At 54.0% G+C, this 25149-nt stretch overlaps 3 protein-coding genes across 5 annotated transcripts in view; 1 reads left to right on the forward strand and 2 right to left on the reverse strand.

Annotated features, from left to right (window-relative positions):
• LOC130160506 (tetraspanin-15-like) overlaps window positions 1-8018 on the reverse strand; it is an 89169-nt gene extending 81151 nt beyond the window's left edge. For both annotated transcript variants that reach the window (XM_056363070.1, XM_056363071.1), the window contains exons 1-2: window positions 7787-8018; window positions 297-494 (exon numbers count right to left, since the gene is read on the reverse strand). In XM_056363070.1, coding sequence (XP_056219045.1) covers window positions 297-366 — 70 coding nt within the window. In that variant the 5' untranslated portion in view covers window positions 367-494; window positions 7787-8018. The remainder of the gene's footprint in view (window positions 1-296; window positions 495-7786) is intronic.
• Window positions 8019-8129: 111 nt separating this feature from the next.
• Window positions 8130-17702, forward strand: NCAPH (non-SMC condensin I complex subunit H). 2 transcript variants are annotated; one of them, XM_056363068.1, is made up of 17 exons: window positions 8130-8384; window positions 8459-8546; window positions 8879-8971; window positions 10103-10244; window positions 10784-10899; window positions 11169-11358; window positions 11936-12027; window positions 12185-12390; window positions 12856-13004; window positions 13546-13649; window positions 14090-14212; window positions 14536-14643; window positions 15330-15494; window positions 15896-16012; window positions 16268-16350; window positions 16682-16757; window positions 17171-17702. In XM_056363068.1, the coding sequence occupies exons 1-17, from the start codon at window positions 8182-8184 to the stop codon at window positions 17228-17230; spliced, it is 2115 nt and encodes a 704-aa protein (XP_056219043.1). In that variant the 5' UTR covers window positions 8130-8181; the 3' UTR covers window positions 17231-17702. The 2 variants fall into 2 exon arrangements, with proteins under 2 accessions (XP_056219043.1, XP_056219042.1); XM_056363067.1 differs by having other exon boundaries at window positions 8131-8384; window positions 10781-10899.
• A 684-nt stretch (window positions 17703-18386) lies between these two features.
• On the reverse strand, window positions 18387-23911 carry LOC130160507 (STE20-like serine/threonine-protein kinase). Its single transcript, XM_056363072.1, is given in 14 exon segments — window positions 18387-18912; window positions 19033-19146; window positions 19249-19323; window positions 19325-19375; window positions 19502-19687; window positions 19774-19898; window positions 20013-20142; window positions 20245-20424; window positions 20592-20715; window positions 21253-21386; window positions 21506-23338; window positions 23434-23544; window positions 23630-23711; window positions 23782-23911. Coding segments are annotated over 10 exon segments (1110 nt in total). The 5' UTR covers window positions 21270-21386; window positions 21506-23338; window positions 23434-23544; window positions 23630-23711; window positions 23782-23911; the 3' UTR covers window positions 18387-18804.
• Between the last annotated feature and the right edge of the window lie 1238 nt (window positions 23912-25149).

Below are 25149 nucleotides of genomic sequence, written 5' to 3' on the forward strand. Positions count from 1 at the left end.
CCGTGTTGCAACTGGTTCAATAGCCCACAATGAGAGGAGGCAACTGGTGGCATGGTGGGAGCGGGAGAAGCGATGAAAGGTGGCAAAGCACAAACTAGGTGAAAAGAGGGGTGAAAGGCAGCCGGTGGGTTCTGGGGGACCTTCAGTGTGAGGGGTGTGCTCTGAACTTTCACCGCTACAGCAAGAAAAAGGATAATTCTCACAACTCAGCCACAAAACCAGGCCCAGGCGCACATCACCGATTTCCAAAGCACAGGAAAGGCTCAAATTGCTCCTCGAACACGGGCAGCACTTACCGACCAGTTGCTTCTCTGTGTGGGGCTGAAGCAAACGCGTGACTCGAGGATCGGGCATCAGCACTGGCATTTCCACCTATTCAGCTGGCTGCGACGCAGATCAGGTCCCTTGACGAAGCAGCTAACATGCTTGGCTCTGCTTTCTGGACTCCCCAAATCCCACTGCTCCGCTAGGGCAGGCACCGGGACTCCACCACTCTGATAGAGAAGAAAGTGTGAATGTAAGGAGCAAGTTACCATGCTTCACCTCCCAGAGCAAAGCGCCCAACCCAGCCAGCCCTTGCAATCAGCTCCAGCCGGCTGTAATTTGCCATTTTTAATTAGAGGAACATTGCCGAGGCACAGCTGATTGGCATCACTTGCCAAAGGCCCTGTCCCATGTGCCTATTAAGCCCTTATTATTTATTTTTAAGGGTTATTTTATCATACAAAAGGGAGAGAAGGAATAAACATTGTCACACACTGCTGCTGCGCAGTGCTTCGTGCAGGCATCTGCTTCCAGCCACGCTTCCCTGAAGCAGGAACCTGAGAGCAGATCTCACTTTACAGCAGGATTCAGCATGTCAGATCCAAACAAGGGGTCATTTTATTTATCAGCGTTAATGCATCACCTTTTCTGGAAGGGTTCATACCTGTTCCTAAGTGCACACACACACACACGAGATAAAAGTGATGAGGATGTACTTATTGGCTATAAAAAAATACTCATCAACCACAGCAATCTGGTGCAGAAATGGTATGGGGAAATCCAAATTCCTCATTGCCTGGTTCATCCTGGTTTGTACATTTCCTCCATCTGCAATCTGATATGAAAACTCCCAAAAATCAAGAGCTACCTGGTGGGTCTGGGTCAGGGTTGAGGCTCTGGGGAGAATTTAAGGTGGCTTTTTTAGGGCAGGGACAGGTAAAGGGATTATTCTTTGCATTTGCAGCCTGCAGGACTACGGCAGAGCTCTTCTCTAACTCTCGGCATCCTCCTTCCCTAGCTGAGGCCTTTGCCACTCGTTGCATGCCACAGAACCCTCGCACAGCAAGCCAACCACATGTGCAGAGCTGCCCCAGTGCCTGCAAAACCCACCAGGGTCACTCGCAGAGCAAGCCCTGGATCTGCATCTGGCCCAGCTGAGAGGTAAAAGCAGGCCCAGGCAGGAGCATGCGACAGGTGACACCCAAAGCCTTGTCATCACCTGCGCCATTGTGTCTTTTTATAGCTGCTCTCAGCCATCATGGCAAGTTTTGCAGACTTCAATGAACCCGTCAAACTGATTATCTGCTAAGGCAAAGGCACAAGTTCAACTTCATTAACATTTATGGATTCCACAGTGTTTTGCATAAATGTTTGCTTAATACACAAGTCAAAAATATCCTTAGAAAATGAAAATTAAAGGTAGTTAATTGCGTGCAGCTATGCACCAGTGTGTAAACTGGGGTTTCCATAGCACCAAATGGTCTGTTAGATCGTTGTGACAAAATTAGAGCTTAAAGAGAAACAACCGGAGTTTAAAACTTATGGAGGAAAATGGATTTTTCATGTTCTTCATTCAACTTCATGAGCTCCCCACTTCAACTGCCATGTGGATGCAGCAGGCTTTGGTTTCCCCGTCACAAACAGGGCTACTTGGTGGAGAATTACGGACACTGTTTCACCATGGCCTGGTTGTTTAGACAAGCAATTAACTTTTGATTACTGAACTAAATCAATCAAGCAGTAGCTAATGAAAGATTTGAGAGCCACAGCAGCGATTCAAAAATCAACCCAGTCCGGCTGCATGTGTGAAATGAGGATTAACTGCAGTTTTCGTATTCTTGGCACCAAGTAACCATGCCAAAAGGACTTTTCTTCGCATTGGCAAGATCCAAATACCTGAGGAAAGGAAGGGAGTGGGTGAGAGTGATGATTGCTTACACAGGATGTTGAAGTGTAGCGATGACTCTAATGGGTTTGATTAAGTCAATTATTAATTTGAGCAATTTGATGGGCAGGGAAGTGTGTCACAGAAGGGTCTAGGAAATCCTGGTGTGACCCAAGCTCTTGCTACACAGGGTCAGGGTTTTGTCCTGAAAGATATCGCAAGATGGAGATCACCACCAGGATGAGCTTCCCATATGCCATGCCACAGCTAACGTACCCACTCCTGTGCCACACTGATCCTGCTTTCCCCTCTTCCCTTTTCCTATAAGAAAGTTATAAATCAGGCAATTATAAGCCTCCCAATAAAAAATATTCTGGTTACAGAAGACCAAGGTGTCAAGAAGAAATACAAGCCCTTCCCGAAGCTGCAGTCACCCTGAATAGAAGCATTTCAGGCTGGGAAGAGCATTACCATGCAAAGCACCTCCAAAAACATTATTCCTGTTATTGCAAAGCAGATCGTGCCATCCGGGTTGATTAAAAAGGTTCCAGGGAGGTAATGAGAGCAATTTTCAATGGAGGCAAAAGGAGAAAGAGGGAGAAGGAGGCTTGTTCTGAACCACTCTGCTTTCTGCAAAGGCACGCAGCCACGATATCACCACAGCAGATAATATCTGTATTGAGGGATGCGTAGCTGATTATTACAAGCTGTTCACTGTCCAAAAGCTTCTCTGATGCATGGCATAATCAAACGGCTGCGAATTTGCATTTAAATTGAGGAATTTAGGAATCCACATGCCAAAGAGTGGGCCTCCTTGGGTGACACTTCTGGTATCTCACAAAGGAAGACAAAAACAGTGTGTGACTTCAAACAACCTCCCAAAGCCTGTCTGCCACCCTTTACCAAGACGCCCGTCTCAAAGATGTGATTGATATCCACGCCCAAACCGTGCCGCAGCAATAACTCTCCCAAGAGCAAAGTCCCTTTAGATGGGTTTGTGTTAACATTTTTGTCTTGCAGCACTAGCGTTGTCAGCATTACAACCTCTTTGCCCTCAAAACCCCCAGGGTGTTCGACACCCAGTCAGCACTGATTGACACTAGCCACACACCGTGATTTGATCAGCAGCACACACACACAAAAAAAAAGGCCATAAAACTGGCAGCAGGGATACACTGGGTACATCTCCAGGCACTTTTTGGTCACTCAGCAATGCCCAAGGGATGGAGGCGATGTCCTCTGGAGCAGCTCTGGTCTGAGATACTCTCAAGATCTGTCAACAAAATCCTCCCCCGAGGACTGCACCCATGCTCTGCGCAAGCAGAGGAGCGTGACGAAGCAAGCTGTCCTGCACTGCAAACTGTCCTCATTTACTCCCTGCACGGGGCATCCACAGCACCCTCACAGGCGTTAGCATCCCTGAAAACGCTGGTCTAGTTGGTGTCCTATGTGAGGACTCGGAGCCCAACATCCCACTGATTTCCCCTGGGATGTGGGGAATCACCCACTGAGTTTGCCTTCTTGGATTCAGGTCCTGTGCTCACACCAGTCCCACTCTCCTCTCTCCGACAGACAGAGCTGCAGGAGCTCAGCTCTGCTGCGAGCCCCTCATTCATAAGCACCACCCTACTTTGCAACAATCATTTGAAACTGCTGAGAGTCCTAAATTACAAAATAAATTGAACGGAATTAACAAGCCACTGACCCAGCCAGTCCATCAAGCATCTCCGCAGCAAGTTCCTGCAGTCAGAAATGACTGCCGGTGTAATTCTCGAGGGCTGCAGGCTGGCAGTTGCGTCCAGACCAGCCTGCCCGTTTTTCTTCCCTTGGCTTGCAAGGGAAAGTTGCCAAGAACAACGTGAGACATTGTGTGGGCACAGCCAGACCAAAGCCGGGGAGAAGCACAGCCTCTTCTTGCTGCTGCCGCTGGCCTCAACAGCTCGAGAGGATTTACAGCTCATCACATCCCTCATCTGCTTTCAAGCCCAAAACCTTATCTCAATTCCTCCATCGGGACCTTGAGGACTTTTCCTCAGCTGCAAGTGCGAGCCCACATTGTAACCGTGCTGCCGATGATTTATACACTTGAGTTTGCAGCCATTACCAGGTCTGTGAAATCCTGGATTTTATAACATCAAGTGCTTTACCTGGCAATAAAACACAAGAAACAAGAGCACAAAAGGTCAGATCATCACTGCTCCTCACAAATGAGCCAGGTGCCTGCAAAGGGAGAAGTTCGTGGGGCCATCCTGAGCTCTGAAACCCTGTGGGATGGTCTTCCAGGGCCTCCCCACTCGGAGCCACACTGGGGGGGGGGGGGAAATAATAAAATATCCAAGTTCTATAAGTGCAACCTGTGTTACAGCCTTTTCCAACACACCACTGAACCAGGGCGCAGGAAAGCTGCTCAGGAGCAGGCCTTCCTAATAAGACCGGAGAGAAATCAAACCATTTACCTCTTCAGAGGTTTCAGCCTCTTCCTTGTGCCCTGAGGTACTAGCAGGACTACAAGTAGCTCTGCAGCGATAACAAGTGCGGCTGAAAGCAGACAGCTTGCTCTGGAAAGGAAAATCAGACTGAGAGGCTGACCCTAGAGTGTCTGCAAAAAAGGATCTGCATTGTAAACCAAAACCAAGCCCCTTCCCAGTCACCTGTCAGCAGCCAGGCAGGTATTAAATCACCTTTTATTATTGAGATGAGCTACAGTTGTTTGCATAAGAATAGTACCAGTGGGTTAATAAATGTTCCTGTAGCATCTGCTGCTGCACACAGAAATTACCAGATAATCTTTTGTTTACGAGTCATTTATAGAAAGGTGCACAAGTTCAACAAGAGGACACCCTGCTTGTGTGGCATCCACAGTCTCAGCCACTGCAGCAGGGTCCCCAGGCACTTGGGGACACGGGTGCTTGCAGACATGCCCCGGACCCACACAGCAACAAAACCTCCAGCAGCCCCATCGCCACAGGCAAACACCTACCGAGCAGAGGTCTGATGCGTGCAGGGGGCAGAGGTTCTGGTAACCCCAGAAGACTGCAGGTTTGACACTTGCCAGCTCTATTTTTAGCCTTGCAGCTGAGGAAGATCCCCGCCGCCACACTAGCAGTGCTGCGGGTCTGGAGCACTCAGTGCATCCTACCCCCAGGACCTGCCAAGCAGCTCAGCATTCCCACGGATGTGATCGACAAGGTTTCAATTCCATCACAGCAGCTGTGGCAGTCACACAGGACCGCTTTCCTGTTTCTTACTCTTCTCCTAAACTTCCCACCCCCCACCCCCACTTCCCTGCAGGTAGGAGACATCCCCTATGTGCAGCGTCACCCCAAAGCTTCCCACAGCCCTAGTATGGTGCAGGCAAGCAGGTGGAAAAGTACCAGGAGCGCAGCAGGCACCGGTTGCTGCCTGGTGGGCGGACAGCAGGCTTTCCCTCCTAAGTCATTCTTCCCAGCTCCCAAAGCAAACCTTAAATGAGCCTCCAGCATTCTCTCCAAGAGCAGGAGAAGCCCAGCACACCTCCATCCTCCAGGGGATTTTCGGGAACACATCTTCTGACGAACACCCACCGGCAGGTCTGAGTTGTAAATCAAATTACCCAGAGTCCTGCCAGTGATTTATTAGTTGGAGCTGATCGAAGGGGGAGCAGCCATTTGTAAAAGTTCCTGTCACCAAATGATACATTCTCTTAATTTCCAGTTAAATACAGAGCATGAATATTTCTATCCTCGTCAGCATCACTAACAGCTGGGAATAATGAAATGCTCCACACATTGCTATTGCCACTGCAGGAGTAATTTATTTGGATGTTAAAAACCTTCATAGTTCCTTCAGCCTTTTTCATTTCGGATGTATAGCTAGAGAGATTGATTTGTTTACAACAGCCATTAAAAGCTTCATTATGAGGCTTTTGCTCATAGGAAGACACATCATAAAGCATAACCCAGGTTTTACAGCCTCTCCATCTTCTGGCCCAAGTGGAGCAGCTGAGGGGACAAACCCCTTTGGTCAGACCGAGTTATTCAGGGACAAAAAAAGCCCGACAGGGTTTTTGCCGCCCCCACAAATCACTTAGCCCCTTGTTGCTTTTGGAAGTGCCCTTGGCCTTCAGGGTGCTTGAGCTGTGCTTACAAGTAGATGCCAGGCTCCACACATTCATTTTTTTTGCCGGTTTTAGGGCGGCTGGACAGTACAGAAACTTGCCGATGGCCCTCGGCCGCTCTGTGTAGAGAGCGGGGGGACTGCTGCCAGGGTTGGCTTCGCAGGGAACACAACGACTTTCCCCGATCGCTGCTCCCGAGGAATGTAGCTGAGACGAAACCACATCTTTTCCTCCTGCCCCATCCAGTGGTTCAGGCTGGAAAAGCACTTTGCAGTCAGGAGGAACCCAGGCATCAAACTGCAGCAAGGTTGCAGCCCCCAGTACCTCAATCCACCAAGGACTGCGGCAGCTGCTGCTTCACCTGCCTTGGGTGGATGATGGCTGGAAACGCTGGCCTGGAAGGGCTGGAAAAACGTCTCATCCAGGTGGTGTCACTGGAGAAGCAGCTGCTCTTCCCATCGGCTGCGGGGTCATGACGATGATGGCGGAGGCAGGTGCAGGTCTGGGCCATCTAACTTTCTGCTAACGCTTCTACAAGTGCAGGACATGCCACAAAAATAAAACACACAGCTTCATTTCCCCCCCATCAGCCTTGCCTCGGACATAGCTCAGCCCAGACTGCTCTCCATACGAAAGCAAGGTATGTGTCTAGGCACCGTGCCATAGGCAGGACTGCTGGAATCGGGCACACCAGGCCACTGCTCTCCCAAGAAAAGGAAATTTGAGGAGCAACGGCTTTCTCCAACAAAACTTTCCTGCTAGTAAGCACAGGGAAACCAACACAATGCAGATAACCTGGCCTCATCTGCTAAGAAATGGGGAGAGGTGAAAAGCTGAGGTGGAGCTACAGGGGAGCCCTCCTGCCTCCGCAGCGTCCTGCACACAAACACAGGCTGCCTCGGGTCAGACCAGGCGCAGGAGGGATCGGTTTTAGGAAGCTGTATTGGCTCCTCGCTTACCAGTCTCTTTGCCTCCAGCACGGCAGTGAAAACAAGGGCTGGACCTGCTCCTGCTGAGCATCCCCCGTGGGCCAGGCTGGGAGGAAGGATGCTATGCTGGGCAGGATGGAGGGCTCCTGAGCTGAAGGCAGGGGGGGTGCCCCAAGCTCCCAACACACAGGGCTAGTGTCTGAGCTGCAGGGTGCTGCCCAGCCAGAGGCCACAAAGCCTGCAGACCACCTGCCAACCCTCTGTGCATCCAGAAACCCACAAAATGCTGGAGGGGGCTTCAGGGCACACAAAGATTTTATAGGACACACACAAAAAAACCCAACACCTGCAGGGCCAGTGGGTGCACAGAAGCAAACACAGAGGGCTCTAGGGAACACCGACCAGCACACTGAGAGGCTTAAGGGACCGCCAAAAGGTGCTGGGAATGCTCTAGCGAGCCTGCAGGGTCAGGCAGGCAGCCCTGGGGGCACCTCCACGCAGAGAAGGGCAACGAGAAGCAAAACGAGGCCTCCAGGGAGGGCCCAGTGATGGTGGTGACCACGGAAAGGCAGACAGGGGCTGGGGGGGGGGGGGCGGGGAGGCAGGCAGTACCTAAGCAGGTAGGCTCTGGCGGTTCCTCCGTCTCCGAAGCGGGTGGCTGACCGCCGGTGACGAGAGAGGCCCGGGCAGTGCAGTGCAACCCTCACGGAGCACCCGAGGGGCAGGCGCCCCCTCAGCGCAGCCGGGCGGGCGGCCGTTCCCTCAGGGAAGCGACGAACAGCCCGAGCGGCCCCGCCCCGCCGTGGCCGTTACGCCCGGCGCGTGCGTGCTGCCGGCGCCCGCCGTAATTCAAACCCAACGGGGCAGGGCGAAGAGCCGCGCAGCCGATTGGTCGCCGTCAGGGCGGGCCGAGCGGCGATTGGCTCGTAGGGGAGAAGTGGGCGGGGCGGAGGGGGCGGCGGGCCAGAGACAGCCAGGCCAGACCAGGCCCGGGCTCCGCCGTGACGATGAGCTTCCCCGCACTCCCTCGGGCTCCGGCCGCCTCCCCCGGGCCGCGGGCCCTGGGCGGCACCGGCACTCCCGTGCTGGCCGAGTGTCCCTGTAACGACGATGAACAGGAGAGACGGCAACGCCGGCGCTCCAAGGCTACCGACCTCCGGCTGGGCAACGCCGACTCGCAGCTCAGCCTCGCCTCCTCACCCGCGCCCAGGTACGGCCGGGCCCGCTGTGAGGGGCTGCGGCAGGCAGAGGAGGAGGGTCCCCAAAGTACCGTGTCTCCCTCAGGCAGGCGGAGGCATGGCAGCCGGCACAGTGGAGCAACACGCAGATCTCGGAGCACTACAGCACCTGCATCAAGCTCTCCAATGAGAACGTGAGTGGGGCGCCTGAGGGGGCTCCTCATCCCGGCCCCCCTCACACCGCCCCGGCTGGCGGTGCTGGCAAGGCCGGGAGGGATTTTAAACTCCCTGAGCCTTGGCTACGAGGTTATTCTTCTTCCAAGCCCTCTGAGCCGCATCCCTGCTCCGAGCCGTGGCCAGATCTGGGCTCCTGTTGCTGCCTTCCCAGCAGTAACAAAGCAGAATGTGGCACAGACCATAATATCCCCTCAGTCCTGCTCTAAATACCCCAGTGGGATGAGGGTGCAGACAGTTTTGACAGGTGTCATTTGCCAGGCAATCAGTCCTAAGCTGTGCTTTGTTGCAGAAAATCACCTTGAAGAATGCCTTCGTCTTACACCTGATAGACTATATGAAGGAGATCCTGAAAGCGAAGGACTCTGAAATGACCAACTTCAAGGTGAGAGGAACTGCTGCCTGGTCACAGGGGTACTTTATTTCTGACTGGCATTTAACCTAAGGTTTAGTCAGTAACAAACCTCAATTTCATTTTTCAAGGGCTGGGAAATCCCAGATTAGTTTGCCTGGGTGCTTGTGCAGGGAGGGTTGGAGGTGAGAACCTGAATCTGTTGCCCCATCCTGATTCAACAAAGGTAACTGAGCTGGTTACTTCCACTAAAAATACCTGGTAAAAGCAGCACAGACGCTTTTCGCAGAAGCTGACTGTTGAACCGTTTTGTACCACAGAAATTAAAGGCTGAATTCTTTCAGTTATCGTCCTTTAAAAGGGGAGCTTGTTTGAAAGTAGGACTTGTGAGGCTTCTCTGGTAAATACTGGGTGTTAGAACCAGTAACGAAACAAGGCTGGAAAAGAAAGGAAGTTAGTGTGTCTAACTCCCAGTTGAATTTTGACCCAGGATGGATCGAAAAAGAACTTGCCAGGACAAAGACTGACTCGCTGTTATAGTTGGCTGATGCTAGGAGGGAGAACTCAATTCCTGGATGAACAAAAAAAGGCAGAGCTTTTGAACGTGGCCTCAAGCAACCCCTGAATTAGCTGCCTTATGGTCGATGAAACTGAGAAAGGGATGGGAAACAGTGCACAGGTTTCAGTAGGTGGTCCTTCGCCTTCCTAGGGGCATCTGCGATCGAAAAGGGTGCTTGGCATCTCCTGCGCTTCATGTCTTTTGACTTCATAATTTTGGAAAATAGAATGATACCAAGAGGATGACCCAAAAGAAGGCATGAAGGAAAGCTGGAGGAGAACGGTCTCTTGGGAAATGCAAATCTGTACCTTTCTGCTTCTCCCCGTTGTTTAGTCTTGGAAACTTTTAAAGGATTCTTCTGTGTGATCCCTTCCAAAAGGCCTGATAAAGCAAATCTGCCTGGGAAGACATATCTCGACCCCCTGCTGTGCACCTAGGTCTCCAGTAGGTTTCAGAATCAATCCTTTCCCAGTTGGTCACAATTTTGCTTGTAATACAGAGCATTCAGAAATTCAGGTCTGCAGCTTGTCTTCTGTGTTTGCATCTTCTAGATGAGACTTTTTTCCTTTCTAACTAAACATTGCATCCTTTGTTCCTCCTGTCAGGTGGCAGCTGGCACGATTGATGCCAGTGCAAAGATCTACGCCGTGCGCGTGGATGTGATCCACGCAGATACATACAAAGTTCTCGGAGGCTTGGGCAAGGAATCGGCATCTACAAAAAATGTGGATAGCTCGCCGAAAAGAGGTGTGCCATTCACTCATTTTCTGTTAAGCTGTTACTGCTCCACCTGCGTGTAAGAGAAGTAATCTGTGTGCTTACATAGTGCTCGTAAACTTCGAAGCGCTTTGTGCATCTAGGAGAGTACCGCTAACTTAATTTTCCAAGGGCTGGGAAATCCCAGATTGGTTTGCCTGGGTGCTTGTGCAGGGAGGGTTGGAGGTGAGAACCTGAATCTGTTGCTTAATCCTGTATTCAACAATTTGGCCCAATGCAAACCAAAGGTGGCCTAATCTGAAACATTAAAATGAACTGCCTCACTTTTTGCTGTCCCTTGCTTTGAAACAAATACGCTGTTAAGATAAAATAGTCAGTAAGAAGAAATGCAGCATCCGACCAATGAAACTTTGGTGGTTCAAGCTAATTAGATACCTAATGGGGTAACTTCGTGCCCACTGGGTTTTTTGTATTTGTCGTACAAACAGAAGCAGAAGTTGTGCTGTCCCTCTGTAGGGTATTTCAACAATTTTTCTAAGTGTAACTTTTTCTTCTTTTCCTTTTAGAAGGCAGTCCGGTTCCTGGGGCTGTCCAGAGAGTTCAGACAAAGAAAAAGCACTCATGCAAAACCATCGAAGAGAACTTGAATAACATCAATGTGCCAGAGGCTAATCCCAGATGTGAGGTGGGGCTGCTGTAGCAGTTGCATCTTTCTCACTCCTCTCTTGGGCTCTAACATTCACACGCATGTCTGAACTCTCCTGTTATAGCAAGGTTGTTCCTAGTCATGTATATTCCTCCTGTGTGAGGCAGCTGTGAGAGCTCTCTCCTCGCTGAAAAAGACGTGCGGGTCATTCTTCCTTTGGATCTGTACTTTAAAGTCTCCCACAAAGACCTGCTTCACCCCCTCCGTCTACTCTGTTTCTTGATTCTCTCTTCATTCCGTACCTGTAGGTTGACCCCTTGTTCCGGAGAACAGCCATATCTTTTGACGAATGCAGCACAGCTGGCATTTTCCTTACGGGGCTGCATACCCAAGGCTGCCACAGTGAGCTCCTCTTTGACTCAAAGATTGTACCTCTCCCTTCTTCAGAGACCATCACGCTGCCAAACCCTGATCCTGTGAAAGTGACGGATTTAAAGTGTGAGTGCGGGTAACTGCTAAGCCGAGGGGCCCATCCAGACCTTTCAATCCTTTTCACCTCCCAGGCGTATTTCATTTTGGTCTCAGCCAGCTTGACCTCTGTTTTTGTTCACTGCTTGGCTACCCTGTAGCACCATTGCTCTCATCCTGATCAAACTGAGACTGGTTGCTGGAAAAACAGGAACTTTTATAAGTTTTGGATCACTACGCGTAGCTTAACCTCTGGCAGATCTGTCACACAGCACGTATATGTGGTCTGAGTTGCACAGCAGTTGAGATTAGTGTGCTCCATGTTAAGTCTGACCTTCTTAAAATGTTTTGAGCCCGGACATACTACTGAACCCCACTGCTGTGATAAGATTCCCAGTGTTATGCTCACCTTTGAGTCAGGGCAGCAACTGAACTCTTCATCTCTGCTGAGAAATGAGCTCAGCTACTTTTGCAGTGAGCCCTGTGCTGCCCTACATGCTGCCTACATATGTGGCTTTAAGAACAATTGAATGCCCGTCACTTGTTTGAGCTGTTGGTTGCTTCATCCTGTATCTAATCTCTCCCCCTTTGCTCTCCCTGTCTCTAGCCGTGCTAGCACAGTGCATTGAAAAACGCCTCATCTGCTCTTCACTGGCTGGTTTCCACTTTACAAAATGGGATGCTGAATCCCATCAAGAGGTATGCTCGTTAGCTCCGTGCTGGGTGGGATACCTGAGCTGTATTCTGTGCTAACCTCTAAAGTCATCTCCAAGATACACAGGGCAGTGGGACGTTGCGCTGCAGGACTGCTGATATCCTCCGTGGCTTTTTTCCTGAGCACCTTCTTCTCCTACAGTCAGTGTCAGCCCTGTTGGATAAATTTCAGAAGAGTGACCAAGCATTCGATATCAATGCAGAGGTAGACAGCGATGTGGAAGACAATGTTCCCACCCAGCCAGATGATGACTTCATTTCTGACTCCCCCAGTAATACAGTAGCAGGCCAGACTGGGGAATTCGCAGGAAACCTCAACTCCTTTGGAACAGGCTGCCAGAGGAAGGGGTAAGTAGCCACTGAAAATCTATAGCTTTGCTTTGATAGCAAGCAACAACTTCTGGCAGCAATCTGGGGAACCTGTACTGAATACACATTTCCCATCTGGCTGTAGCTTGCTTTCTCCTCAAGTTTTGGGTACAACCAGGAATGCGTGACAGCAATGTCTCTACCCTCTGAGAGGACCTTTTTGTGCGGTCACATTTCCCCAGAGTGATTGCTTGTCTGCTCACTCTGCTCCCCGGTTTCCAGCCAGCCCTTTGGCAAGCCCACCTCTGTTTTTGCAGCAGCCTCACAGACTCCAGACGCTGCAACACTCACCGTTCACTGATTAAAGAGCAGGAGTCCTGCATGCATGCCAGCAGAAGGAGCAGGCGATGTCTAGATAGAGATGATCTGGATATGAAATGCACGCTCAGGCCTGGTGTATGCCAAAGGAATGATTTCACTGAGCAGCCTGTGTGCTCTTTCTAGAACTGATGTGGTTGCTTTCGGAGAGGGAGACATCAAGGTGATGTGCCATCATCTCTCTACGGAACCAAGGGAATACTCCTATTTCAGTCCCCGAACTCTGTCCATGTGGGCTGGCCCAGAGCACTGGCGCTTCAAACCTCGACACACATGTATGTATTTAAAGTCAGCGGCTCGTACGCTACAGATGCGGCTACTGCCAGGTCTTGCTTACCTTTGGAGATGGGTGCCATCTGAGTCAAAGTAGGGACAGTAAGGAAAGGGACAGGCCTGCATGGCTCTTTTCCAGCCAGATGGGAAGCAGTACTGAGTTCGGGCACCAGGAAGGCTCTGTATCATGTGCGGATCCTTTGGTGTCTAACGTATTCTCTATTGTTTGGGTTTGTTAACGATGCTCACAGTTTCAGGGGGTGGAAGTTTGCAGCACTGGAAAACACTAGCACTAACACAGCTCGGGCTGTTGTTTCCCACCTTCTGCATAAAACCTGAAGATTAAATGACATTTTCTGCTTCGGTAAAAAGATACTGATCCCTTTAAAACATGAAGCTGAGAACACCTATTGCTTTCCTGTAATAAAGTGAAAGGTCCTTGTAGGTGACCTTTCTGTGTGGAGCAGATGCTCAAGTTAGGAGAGAGCTTGTTGTCCTTACTCTGTCACAAAACACTGACAGTTTCCTTCCTTTCTGCCACAGCTGCTGCCTCTACAAAAGAGGCCAAGAAAAAGAATGCAAAAAAAGCATTTGAAATCAACTTTGATGAGGATATTGACTTTAAGACATATTTCCGTAAGACCAAGGTACATGCTGAGTTTCTGCCTCTTTCTGCTCTCGCTTTTGCCAGCATGTCTTGGACCTGTTACCTGCAAATGGCTCATCTCGTGCTTCTGTGAAACTGGCTCTGTAAACCCAACATCATGTACGTTCCTTGGTGCAGAGTCTTCTGCCTCCAGGTTGCGTTACACATAGAGAGTTTTACCAACCTTAGGGTGCAGAGTCAGGCAGGATTCTTCCTGGCTTATACCCTGTCAGTCAAAGAGACCTTGTGGGTCCAGCTGCGTGTCCCAGGGTGCTGTGCAGAAGCCCCTGCATGCACTGACTGGACCAGTTTGGAGCTTGTCTTTGGAGGCATTTTAGAACTTGCTGCCTTTCAGATGAATACCTGTGTTCAAAGCACTTGTGTGTTGATCTACCGAGTAGTGGATAGCTCGTGGGTAATGGTATTTATTACCTCCCCCAGGCTTCTGTAGTTCTAGCCAAGTCCATTCTGGAAAACCAGAACACAAAGAGCACCACGCTTCCCCCAGACTTCAATTATGACCCTGACTGCATTCTCCAGCTGTCCCTCAAACCAGCTGTGAAGGTAAGAGTCTTCTCTAAAAGCCTGTTGGCAACGATTTTGTCACAAAACCAGTCTTCACCAAATGTTTGAAGTGCCTTGGGGTGTTCCTCAGGGCTGGAGACTGGCCGGGTTGTCTCTCGCTGAACTCACCTACTTGTGTACGCCAAAGTGGCCGTGCTTAGCTGTTGTGCTTTACAAGGGGCTTGCTAGAGGGCTGGTACGCAGTGAGGAGGAAGGGCCAGCAGGCTGGGTGAAGGGCAGGTGATGAAGGAACAAGGTGCAGGCATCGCTTGGGGAAGTATTTAGGGTTTTTCCTTTCCTGACCCTTGGTCTTGTCTCTGTAGCTCTGGAGGAAGCCTGAGCTGAGCAGCCCGATGGATCACGAAGATCAGATCGGCGAGTACAATTACAACAACCCCAACGACACCTCCAATTTCTGCCCTGGGTTGCAGGTAACTGGAACAAGAAGATCTCTTTCTGTTGCTATGTTGGGTATGTGATGGGAATCATTTAGGAAGAATCTGCATCTGGAATTACTAGTGAAAAAGAATTGAGGCTGCAGATTATAACGAAGCTGCAGGAGTGTCTGCACCCACCCCTGTCTCCTCACTCTAACGACACCAACTAAACTCTCTGCCTTTGGTGTTTGCTAGTTTGCCACAGAAACTCCATCCCAGCCTTTTCCATACACCTCTGCCCTAAAGAAGGAGTAAATGCCACCGCTCACCGCTGCAGCCATCTACATGGTGATGTTTCCTCCCAGCTGTTTCAGGCTCCTGTTGAAGTCGATTTCCTCTAAAGCTTTAGCTTTCTGCCAGGCCAGTGCTGCTCCCGAGTGCACTTGTGACAAGTCTTAGCTGGTCCCACACTGGCAGGACAGCCCTCATTTCTGTTACCTTTCTGTGTAGAACAGCCTTTTGATACTCTGCGCTCTAGATCTCCCCTGGGTTTAGCCTTAGCCCTGCCCAAGCACTGTGGGGAGAGGCTGAATAAGAGCATGTTCCATGGGGAAGGTGGGCAGGTATCTCCACCCTGCTGCGTGGCAGGTGCTCTTGTTATCTTGGTGCAGGACATCTCTGGCTCCTGCTCCTCATGGATGTCTCTGGGTGGCCTCACTGCTGTATCTCTTCTTGATCAGGCTGCAGACAGCGACAATGATAATGACCCTGTTCAATTCATGGGCCAGACAAGGGAGTTCAACCTTACCACCCACCCTGAGGGTGAGGAAGCTTTGCTCAATGGGGTTGGCAATGGCGATATCACAGTGTATGGAGAGCTGAACCTCATTGCTGAGCCCCTGAAGGTAAGGACTCGTGTGGTTACCAAGCCGTGAACTGCTCACTCTGGAGCAAAGCCTCTCAGCACCTCGGGTGGTTAGACATCCCAAAACAGCAGTTTACCTGGTGCAGGATCTCCGGGATTTGCTACTGGACGCTTTATTCCCAGATGAACCCTTGCGTAAGAGGAGGGAATTAGAAGTCAGAGATTTAGTACTAAGACAGTATTCACCGTTGTTCCCAAGGAGAACCACTATTCCCAGATGAACCCTTGCGTAAGAGGAGGGAATTAGAAGTCAGAGATTTAGTACTAAGACAGTATTCACCGTTGTTCCCAAGGAGAACCACGTTTTCTTTGGTTTTGTGGACTTGAGGATAGCGCTGCTGCTTCTGCTCAGTTACTCTCAACTAACCTTCTTTTCCTCAGATCAATAAGATAGAAATTCACTATGCAAAGACAGCCAAGAAAATGGACATGAAGAGGCTGAAGAAAAACATGTGGGACCTCTTGACCGATAGACATGAGAAAGTAACAATGGCAGAGGTGAGTGCAGGGGAAGCCAGACACCGCCCTAGGCCTGAGGGTGGGAGCATGCCCCGCAGGTAACTGCTTAACTGCTGCAGAGACGGTTTGGGGCAGGTTTAGCAGCAATTTCTTTCTAGTAGTACTTGTCTTGCTCCCATGGGACGGCCGGTAAGGACAGGCTGAATGTAACTCGCAGTGGTTTTTCTTTGAACACAAGGCTGAATACTGGGGAGCAAAGTCTGTCTCAGCAGTGTCTGTCTTTTCGCTAAATAGGCGGAAGATGCAGAGAAAGAGAACACATCAGTGGTAGCAGGAGACAAGATCTTCAGCAGCATCACAAAGCAACTGTTTCACAGGTAGGGAGGCCCTAAAAAAGGTTGGACTGAAGATGGGGGGCAGACCTCAGCTGAGCTTGGGCAAACGCTGACCCCTCCTTGTCTATTACACCCTGCTAACTGAACCCTGATGGGGGAAAACCTCTTGCTCTCTGGCTTTGCCTGAGAGAGCTGCAGGTTGCATTCAGCTTGGCAAGTTCTTTGCTAGCCCGGGGTGGGGGGGGAAAGGTACAGAAAAACGAGACCTCTGGGGAGGAGCTGATCTTTGGCAACCTGGTCCTTGCAGGCACGCTCCATCTGTCGGGTTTCAGTAGGCTCTGGCCATCCTAACCTCCTCCCTTCTCTTTTGTAGCCTGCCTTCTGCGATGGCAAACAATCTGTCTGTCCCCTTAGCCTTCGCCTGCCTCTTGCATTTGGCAAACGAGAAGGTAAGCACAGTGTGCACACCGGCGGGGTGGTGGGAACAGCAGGTGAAACGTGCAGCGAAAAGCACTGGGAGCGGGGCCGTTTTCTTGCTAAATCGAGTAATAAGTCCCAGTTTCATGCTTATAGTGAACATAAATTAGCCCGTGGTGAGGCACTCGTCACGTTTCCAGCCCTCTGTCATTCCTTGTCCTTGGGTGCAGCGACAGAGGGGTGAGGGCTTCGTTGCTCACTGTTGTTCTAAGCGTTGTGAGCGTTTCAGACCCAAAGCAACAACTGGTGGGAAGCCTTGGCCTTGCATGTGCTGCTGGTGACAGAAGGGACTGGGATTGTTCCAAACCTTCATCATGGTGGGTTTTTTTATTTTTATGCCAGGCCTTCAGTCTGACTTTGTTGAACTTCACTTTTCTCTTCCCAGAATCTGAAGCTAGAGGGCACAGAGGACCTGTGTGACGTCCTAGTGAAACAAGGCAACTGAGTCCTGCACGGAGCAGACGCCCAGGGCTGACCCCTAGGACAGCTCAGCATCCCAGCTGACCAGTGCTGGCTCTGGACTAGCTCATCAGTGGCAGATTTTTCTCCTCCCAGCACTGTTGCTGAGAAATCCCACTGGTCTCTGCACCTCAGTAAGACTTAAATCAAGGATACCCCGCCTAAAAGGGACTGGCACAGATGGACAGTTGCAGCTCAGCCTGCCTGGCTCCTGCCATCTTCAATCCAGCAGCTCTTTCCTGGGTCTGGGGGAGCAGATTTCCTCCACCTCACGCTGAACCGCCCATGCCTGCTAGCGAAAGGCTCCCTCCGCGTCTCCCTCCCTGTCCATCTGCAATTCCCAGTACGTGGACTGACCGTTATTTGTGTCTTCCGTTTCTCCTGTAGTCCTGGTTCGCCCCATGGAATTATTTACTTTTTATACTGAGCTTAGAGATAATAAATTACAACAGATTTTATAGATAGACCTTTGAGATGGGAAGAAGGAGTCTCTAAAACAGGCGAGAGGTTAAAATAACACAAGTGACAGAGAACAGCAAGAGCAGGACAGCTCCCTAAGGAAATGCGAGCCAGGAGTCATGGAATCGCACAGCCAGAGCATCACCAGCCAGGACACACTCCTCCAGGACCTGAATTACGTGAGCAGGACCAACCTGGAGGTGGCGGCCAGGTTCAACCAAGAGTTGAGGGCACCAGGCCAGTCCCCGGTGCTGGGGGCAGGTCCAAGATCAAGCCAGGAAGTTATTCTGCAGGTCAGGATTGGATCTGAGGCGATGAAGCAGGGAGCCCAGCGCTCCCAACACAGCTCAGGCAGGGAGTGAAGCCCCTTGAGCTGAGCTTCCATAGAGCTCCTGGGCCATGGGTGTGGGGGTCGAGACCCCTGGTGAGGCTGCTCAAGGCCATTTAGGGTGTATTAGTGCCCTCAGGGCCCTGACACAGCAGGTAGAGAACGGCTCTGTGGGGTGGTGGGACCTAGACTGGGCTCCGATGCCGGCACTGTGCTGCCAGCCACCCCTGAGGGCATCTCTGGGACACCCACCCCTCGCCGAGACCTGGCCTGAGGGGCAAGTTAGGGGACACAGGATGCACTGGGGGGGGGGGGGGGGGGGGGGAGCGTAAGATGAGAGTTTTTAAGTCAAAAAATAGTCACAAACAGGGACTTTCTTCAAGAAAGGATGTATTTCCTTGAGTCGCAATTCAGCTGAGGGGAGAGCCACCTGGGAAAGCGCCAGCAACCCCCCCGTATCCACAGCTTGGGGGACCAGTGGGGGAGACTTCCCCTGAGGGGCTTCTTCCCCGAGGGGCTTCTGGGGTGATTTGGGGGTGGCGAGCACCTGCTTTACCCCAGCCCCTCCAGCATGGCGATGATGGACTTGAACACACCCACGCCTGCCACCCATGGGAATCCATACCATGTCCTGCCCAGCCCTGGGGCTCAGCACCCCCAGGGCAGCCGCCCCTCGCATTGCCTTTGAGATCCTACAGCCCCATCTCCCAGAAAAGCCCTGGGACCATCCCCAGGCAGCTGCCCGCCTCTCCCCAGTAGCCTGCGGCGTAGTGTCAGGAGGGGAGATGGAAGAAGCGGGTGATCCTGCTGCTGCTGTGGGCGCCCTGCAGCCCTCCTCGCCGCTGCACCGGCAGCGAGTTCCCCAGTTCCTCCTCCAGCATCTGGAGGAGAGAAAGCGCTGCCGTGTGCTGTGCCCCACGTCACGGGGGCTGGTGGGGACAGCAGCCCTCCATGGGCCAGGGCCAGGGCGAGGAGACGCTTCGGGCTGCGGGAGCACTCACCTCCTTGCGGGCAGCCAGCCGTCGCTTCCACTCGCTGAGCTCCATGGCGTGCTCCTGCTCCAGCCGCCCCAGCTGCCGCCTCTCCTGCTCCACCAAGAGCTGCATCTTCTCGCTCTGGGAGAGGGGAGGTGGAAACGGGAAGGAAAGTGCTTGAGGAGGGGTAGCAGCCCTGCGGGAAGCCCCCGGGGCAGACAGTTTTGCAGCGGTCCCCAGTACCTGCATCTGCTCCAGCTCTGCCAGGCTCTCAGCCTGCTGCTGTTGGAGCTCCTGCAGCTGCTGCGCCTGCTGCTCCCTGCTGCTGCTGCACCTCTGCTCGCTGCCGCCTCTCCTCCTGCTGCATGAACTGCGGTGGGGGACAGCCCACGTCACCCTCCCTTTCCCTAAAAGCCATCACTTGTGGATTTTTTGGGTACTTTCCCCCTACTTCGGGCTGGGGAACCTCGTTGGCCCCCCGGACAGGTCCTCCTACCTCCTTGGCCCTCTCTCGCTGCTTGGCCCCGTTAGCCTCCTGGAATTTCAGGTTGTCCTTGAAGAGGGCCAGGCGGATTTTAGCATCACAGCGCTGGCTTCTCAACAGCTGAGCCCGCTCCTGTGCCTGCTGGCTCCTCAGATCCTCCAGCAAGAGCTGGTGGAAGCGGTTCATCCTCTCCATCTCCTGGGAGAGGGGCAGGAGGGTGAGCTAGGAGAGGAGTCGGGGGCCCACCGGGCTGGGGGGAGCATCGCCGGCAGTTCCCACCTCACCTTCTCGTGGCGCCTGCAGAGCTGCTGCCTCTGCAGCGCGTGCTGCTCCTTCACCTGCTGCCTGAAGAGCTGGTACTTCTCTTGCAGGTGCCCTTGCTCCATGCTCCACACCACTGACTCGCGGGCTGCCGGGCAGGACCACAGCACCATCACCACCCCCCAAAACCCACCAGCCAGACCCCCTGCTCCCCTCCCTAAGAGCCCTCCATCCTCATCCTCCTCCTCCCAGCCCAGCCTACCTCTCCTGAGGCTATGGATCTTGCTGATGCACTCCCAGTCGATGGACATCATCTTCTTCTTGTGCTCCTGGACGACACACTGCAGGGCTGCGTTGAGTTCCTCCTGCTGCTGCTGCAGGAACCGCTGCTCCTGCGGTGAGCAGTGGAGGGGCTTGGTCCCAGCACCCAGGGGAGACGGTCCCCAGGCTCCTGGCAGCACGGCTGGGAGGGGCAGCTCTGGTCAGACCCTCACCTCTCTGCCATCACCCTTCAGCTCCCGCATCTTCCTCTCGCAGTCCTTCTCCTGGAGGGCCTTGAGGCGCTTGGCCTCATCACGCAGCCTCGCCGTGTACTTGAGCTCCTGGCGCTCCTTCAGCTGCCGGTAGCGCCGCTCCGAGCTCTCCACCTCCCGGTCATAAAACTCCTTCTTGCTCTGCCATGCAGATACGGTTAATGGGGCTGCAGGGACCAGAACTGGCCACCGAAGCAACCAAACCCCCCCACCCAGACCCTGGCATCTCCCGCGGTGGGACCCCAGCACCCCTTGCAGGTGTCCCTCTCTGCCCATATCGTAGCACCAATGGACAATGGTCCAGTTACCATCATCTCCTGCTCAATGTGACGAAACATCTGCTCCCGCTGCTGGTGGAACTTCTGCTCCAGCTGGCTCTTAGCTCTCTGCTCTTCCTTCTGCAGCACCCGCAGTTCGCGGAGCTCCTGGCGCCTGAAGGTTTGGAGAATCACGGTGAGAGGGGGCCAAAGGTGGCCCTGGAAGTGCCTCTCGCCCAGGATGGCTGACTTGTAGGTGGCTCAAGGAAGGGAGGAGCTCAGCCCTGGTGTAACATCGCAGAGAAGACTTTCTCCAGCAAGAAGATGTGGCCTCCATCGGGTCTGCGGTGGCCATGCACAGCTGATGGCACCACCCCTCCATCTCCCCCTTCATCCTTTCCTACTCTCCTTGGGCGATGCGAGAGCTTGTGGGAGGAGATCTTCCCCTCTCCCTCCCCAAGCTGGCTGCTGGACACACCAGATACGGGGCTGGGCAACATTTTGGCTCAGCCCTGAGGATGCAGAGAAGGGTTCACTCATGGTCTCCTGCTGGAGCAGATGCATTTTCCAAGCCTGGAGGTCAAGCACTTGTGCTTTGCAGAACCCCAGATCCATCCTCCCTCCCGCACCCTCTTCCCTTTGCCCCTGGTCCTCCTCGGCCAGAAATGGGTGGAAGATGCCTGGTGGCCCCTCCACTGCCAGCATCACTCACCGAGCCGAGCGCACCATCTCATCCCTCTCCCCAGCCTTGCTGGCAGCTCTGGCGGGCGCCACGCTCACCTCCTCCTCCCCATCCGCCACAAACCTGTGGGGTTTCTTGACCACCCTTCGGAGCGAGGCAGGTTCCTGTGACCGGGAGTGTCGGTTTGAGCTCAGATGGCCCAAACCTACGTAAAACCAACATGGGAGCCCACACAAGGTGGAGGCGGGCTTCACGTGGCCACGTTTTCCCGTGAGCTTCTCACCTGCTGGGCTGCCCCAAGGGCAGGTGAGGGCACTTGGGCCTTGTACAGCTGCGGGGTTTTCCGCAGGGGATGGCTCCTCTCCTTGCTTTGAGGTGATGGATGGACCCGGTGTGTTCCCTGCTTCCCACGCTGCTCGCGCCTGGGAAGAAGCGCGGACAAGGGCAGTACCAAAGCTCACGGTCTTCGTGGCCTTTGGGTGTCCCACCAAGAGGCCTCCGGACGCTCTGGCACTGCTCCGCGACCCTCCGAGCCACCCATCTCCTCTCCAGGTCCATCCCTTGATGGGCCCTCAAGGGCTGGAGCAACCTGCACCCCATCTTCTCCAAGCTCTCCATCATTTCCATCTTGTCCTTTCCAGCCATTCCCCATGAGCAGCTCCTGGCTGGTTGTCTCTGAGGCAGTTTTTCTGCTTTCTCTTCGGTTTCTTCTTCAACAGGTCCCAGGATCTCCACGGAGGATGAATGCTCCACTGAACTTTGGGCCTCTTCACTTGCAGGTCTCTCTCCTACACGTGCTGCAGAGGCTGCCGCCGGTTCCTCTCCTGCCAGCATCGCTTCCCCCGGGCTGGCTGCATCTCCCACCGGTTCGCGGTCCCCCATCAGACACCCTTTTCCAACATTCTTCTTCCAATTTCACTTCTGCTGGCACCAGGGCTTCCTTGGGAGGAGCTTCCACCCCAGTGTCAACGCTGTCTGTGGCTTTCTCCTCATTCCTCCCCACCTCCTGCTCAACCAGGTCCAGGGGGTCAGTGATGGGCTCACACACCACTGAGTTTCTCGCCCCGTTGTTCCTCTCTCCGGCCTCTCCCAGACCAGCTGGGGGCTCCTGCCACCCCTGGAGAACATCTGACCCCACCACTACCCCCTCTGGCACCCTGGGCATCAGCAATTCTTCACCCTGTGCTACCCTTTTCTCCACCAGCTCAGTCTCCCCGGCACGCTCAGGTCCCAGGGGTGTCCTCCTTGCTCCACCACCACCCTTCCCAAGGCCACCTTCGGCCCCAGCTGGGCCAACCTCAACCTTTAGGTCTAGCAACGACCGAGTAACCCGGCGCTGATGCTCTGCTGGCAACTTGAAGCTTTGGCTTTTGGTCCCTATGGTCCACAGATCCAGGGCTTCCACCAGCTGCCCCACCACCGAGCCCCCATGCCAGCGCCCGTCCCTGGGCACGGGCAGGGCCACCAAGGTACAGGTGAGGGCTCTGCTCAACTCCTTTTTTGTGTCACATTTGGGAGTCGGAACAGGGCTTGGTTGGGCTACCAGCCACCCCGCCATGGGCCTCTTGGCCACCAGCGATGCGCTGGCAGGCTGGCTGTCCTCCTGGGGCTCTGCCTGGGGTCCAACCTGCTCCGCCTTCAGCTCTTGCAGCTCAGCAAGGTCTCCAAGTGGCCCCGAGGGGGGCTTGGCCGTGTCACAGGGGGTCTCCAAAGGGCTGGTCTCCTCTTGGCACCCTTGAACTTCTCCTCCCAGCTCTGCTGAGGCTCCTTGAGGAGCATCCAGCGCCGTAACCTCCAACCCACCCAGCTTCACCCCGTGCTGCTCCTCAGCTGCTTCTTGGGACTTCATCCCTCCAAAAAATGACCTGCGCCGTATCAGCTTCAGAAATTCTGACGGCCTCTTCGCAGGGAGCTTCATGGAGCCCACACGCTCAGACCTCCTCCTCATCTGCTTCAAGAAGTCGGGCGCTGTCTTGGTCCTGGGCTCTGCTGCCACCTGGACATCAGATGGGACCCCCGGCTCCTCACCAACTCTCCCCACAGCGGCCAGGGGCTGATGCTCCAGGGGATCCCCCGCGGTTGGGGAGCAGGAGGATTCTCCATGCTGCTGCCCAGGCTGTGGGGTGGACAGTGGGGGAAGAGGTGAGGCTCAGCGAGCTCCTGGAAAGGGCTGGAGGGATCTTGCACCCCAGCCAGCCGCTACTCACGCACCGAGGGGACCAGACCTTCCTCCTCATCCTCTTCCTCCAGCACATCAGCCCGGGCTTCGGCCACCAGCTCCCGCAGCGGTCGCTTGTCAGAGATGCCCGCCACAAAAGGGTGCTGGGTGGGAGCAAGGGAGGTGAGTGGGGCCAGCACCAGGGAGGGGTCCCAGCACCCTGGGCAGGTGGCAATGGGTGCTACCCACCTGCAGGAGCTGGCTGGCCGACCACCGCGCCTCGGGGCTCTTCTCCAAGGATTTCCTCAAGAAGTCCTTGAAATCTTCAGACCTGTGGAACGGTCCCTGTGAGCACAGGGCCAGAAGCTCCCCGTCACCCCCCCGCCGTGGACCCCACAGACCTGGAGGTGATGTTAGGAACACCCGGGCACCTTGGCAGAAGGTCCCCACCCCGGTGTGTCACCTTCAGGGGGCAAAGGTAGCAGGATGGGAAATCTGTGGGGCCACTTCTGGAGCTGGGCTTGGAGGAAGCATCACTGATGGTTCAAGAGCCCGGCCCAGCTGCCCGGACACAGCTTCTCCCCACAGTTGCCCAATGGACCAACTTCTCCCACTGTCACAGATGTTGGGGTGATGCCTCCGCAGGGACTTACCACCTCTTGGGGGTGACGCAAAGTGGGTGGCTGGGGACTTGGCAATCTTCAGCAGCACCCGCAGGGGGTTCAGCTCGTGGTAGGGGGGGCTCCATCTCGGCCCATCTCAATCAGGGTGATGCCCAGTGACCAGATGTCAGCCTTGTAGCCGTAGGGGGGCTCTCCTTGGACGTCTCACACTGCACCACCTCCGGGGCCATCCTGTGCGTGGCAGAGGGGGGGAAGAGGTCCAGCCTGCTCTGGACCAGGGGCTGGTATCTGCCCCCAAAACTAAACCCAGGTGCCACCCCCCTCCATAGACAACCCTGCGGGCAGAAGAGGTGAGATTTGACCCTGGCTCTTCCAGCGCCAGCCCAGGCGGGCTTGCACCCACCAGCACCCACGTGTCCTCTCCGTACACGGAGCTGAGGAGCCCCCCCGGAGCTGGCATTGGTTTGGAGGAGGAACGATCCGGTTCCTCAAGATGCTCCTGGTGTCAAGGAGCCGGTTGTGAACATCCACAAAGAGGAACGGGACATCTGGGCTCCCCCCATCCCACCTGCCTGCGCTCCCAAATCCCAGCATCCCTGGGGGATTTCTGCCCCACACCTACCAGTACGGGGGTGCCGATGAAGGACGCCCGGCGCTGGATGGTGCTGGAGTTTTTGGCCGAGACACCAAAATCAGCTGCAGAAAGAAGCTGTTAGAGAAGATCCTTGGGGCAACGCGTCCACTCCCCGGCCTCCCCCCCACCCCACGGGGCCCAAACCCTGCCAGGGCTCACCCCAGTTTGACGTCCCCATCCAGCGTGAGCAGGACGTTGCCGGCCTTCACGTCCCTGTGGATGATCCTGCAGCCGTGGCAGGTACTGCAGCGCCAGCAGCAGCTGCTTGCAAGCCGCGCGGATCTGCTCCTCCGTCAACCCCTTTCTCCAGCTCTGCCATTAGCACAAACGAACCCCGCCGATAACGATGCCTCCTGCCCAGCACCCACACCCCGAACCTGGGGAGGTACCCGGATGAAAACGCGCCCCGACCCATCCTCCCTCCTGGAGATGCTACACAAGCCCAGGACTCCCCTCCCACGCCATGGAATTCGGCAATCCCACACCAAACCCTCCGACAGCTGTGCGCCAGA

This window comes from Falco biarmicus, chromosome 18 (genome assembly GCF_023638135.1).
Source record: "Falco biarmicus isolate bFalBia1 chromosome 18, bFalBia1.pri, whole genome shotgun sequence".
Taxonomy (NCBI): domain Eukaryota; kingdom Metazoa; phylum Chordata; class Aves; order Falconiformes; family Falconidae; genus Falco; species Falco biarmicus.

What these genes read in the sequence shown, in the direction of transcription:
- NCAPH (XM_056363067.1), top strand. Translation starts at nt 8,182, where the DNA reads ATGAGCTTCCCCGCACTCCCTCGGGCTCCGGCCGCCTCCCCCGGGCCG. An exon ending in CTGAAATGACCAACTTCAAG is followed by an intron (nt 8,972 to 10,102) that starts GTGAGAGGAACT and finishes TCCTCCTGTCAG; the next exon opens with GTGGCAGCTGGCACGATTGA. An exon ending in ATGCTGAATCCCATCAAGAG is followed by an intron (nt 12,028 to 12,184) that starts GTATGCTCGTTA and finishes CTTCTCCTACAG; the next exon opens with TCAGTGTCAGCCCTGTTGGA.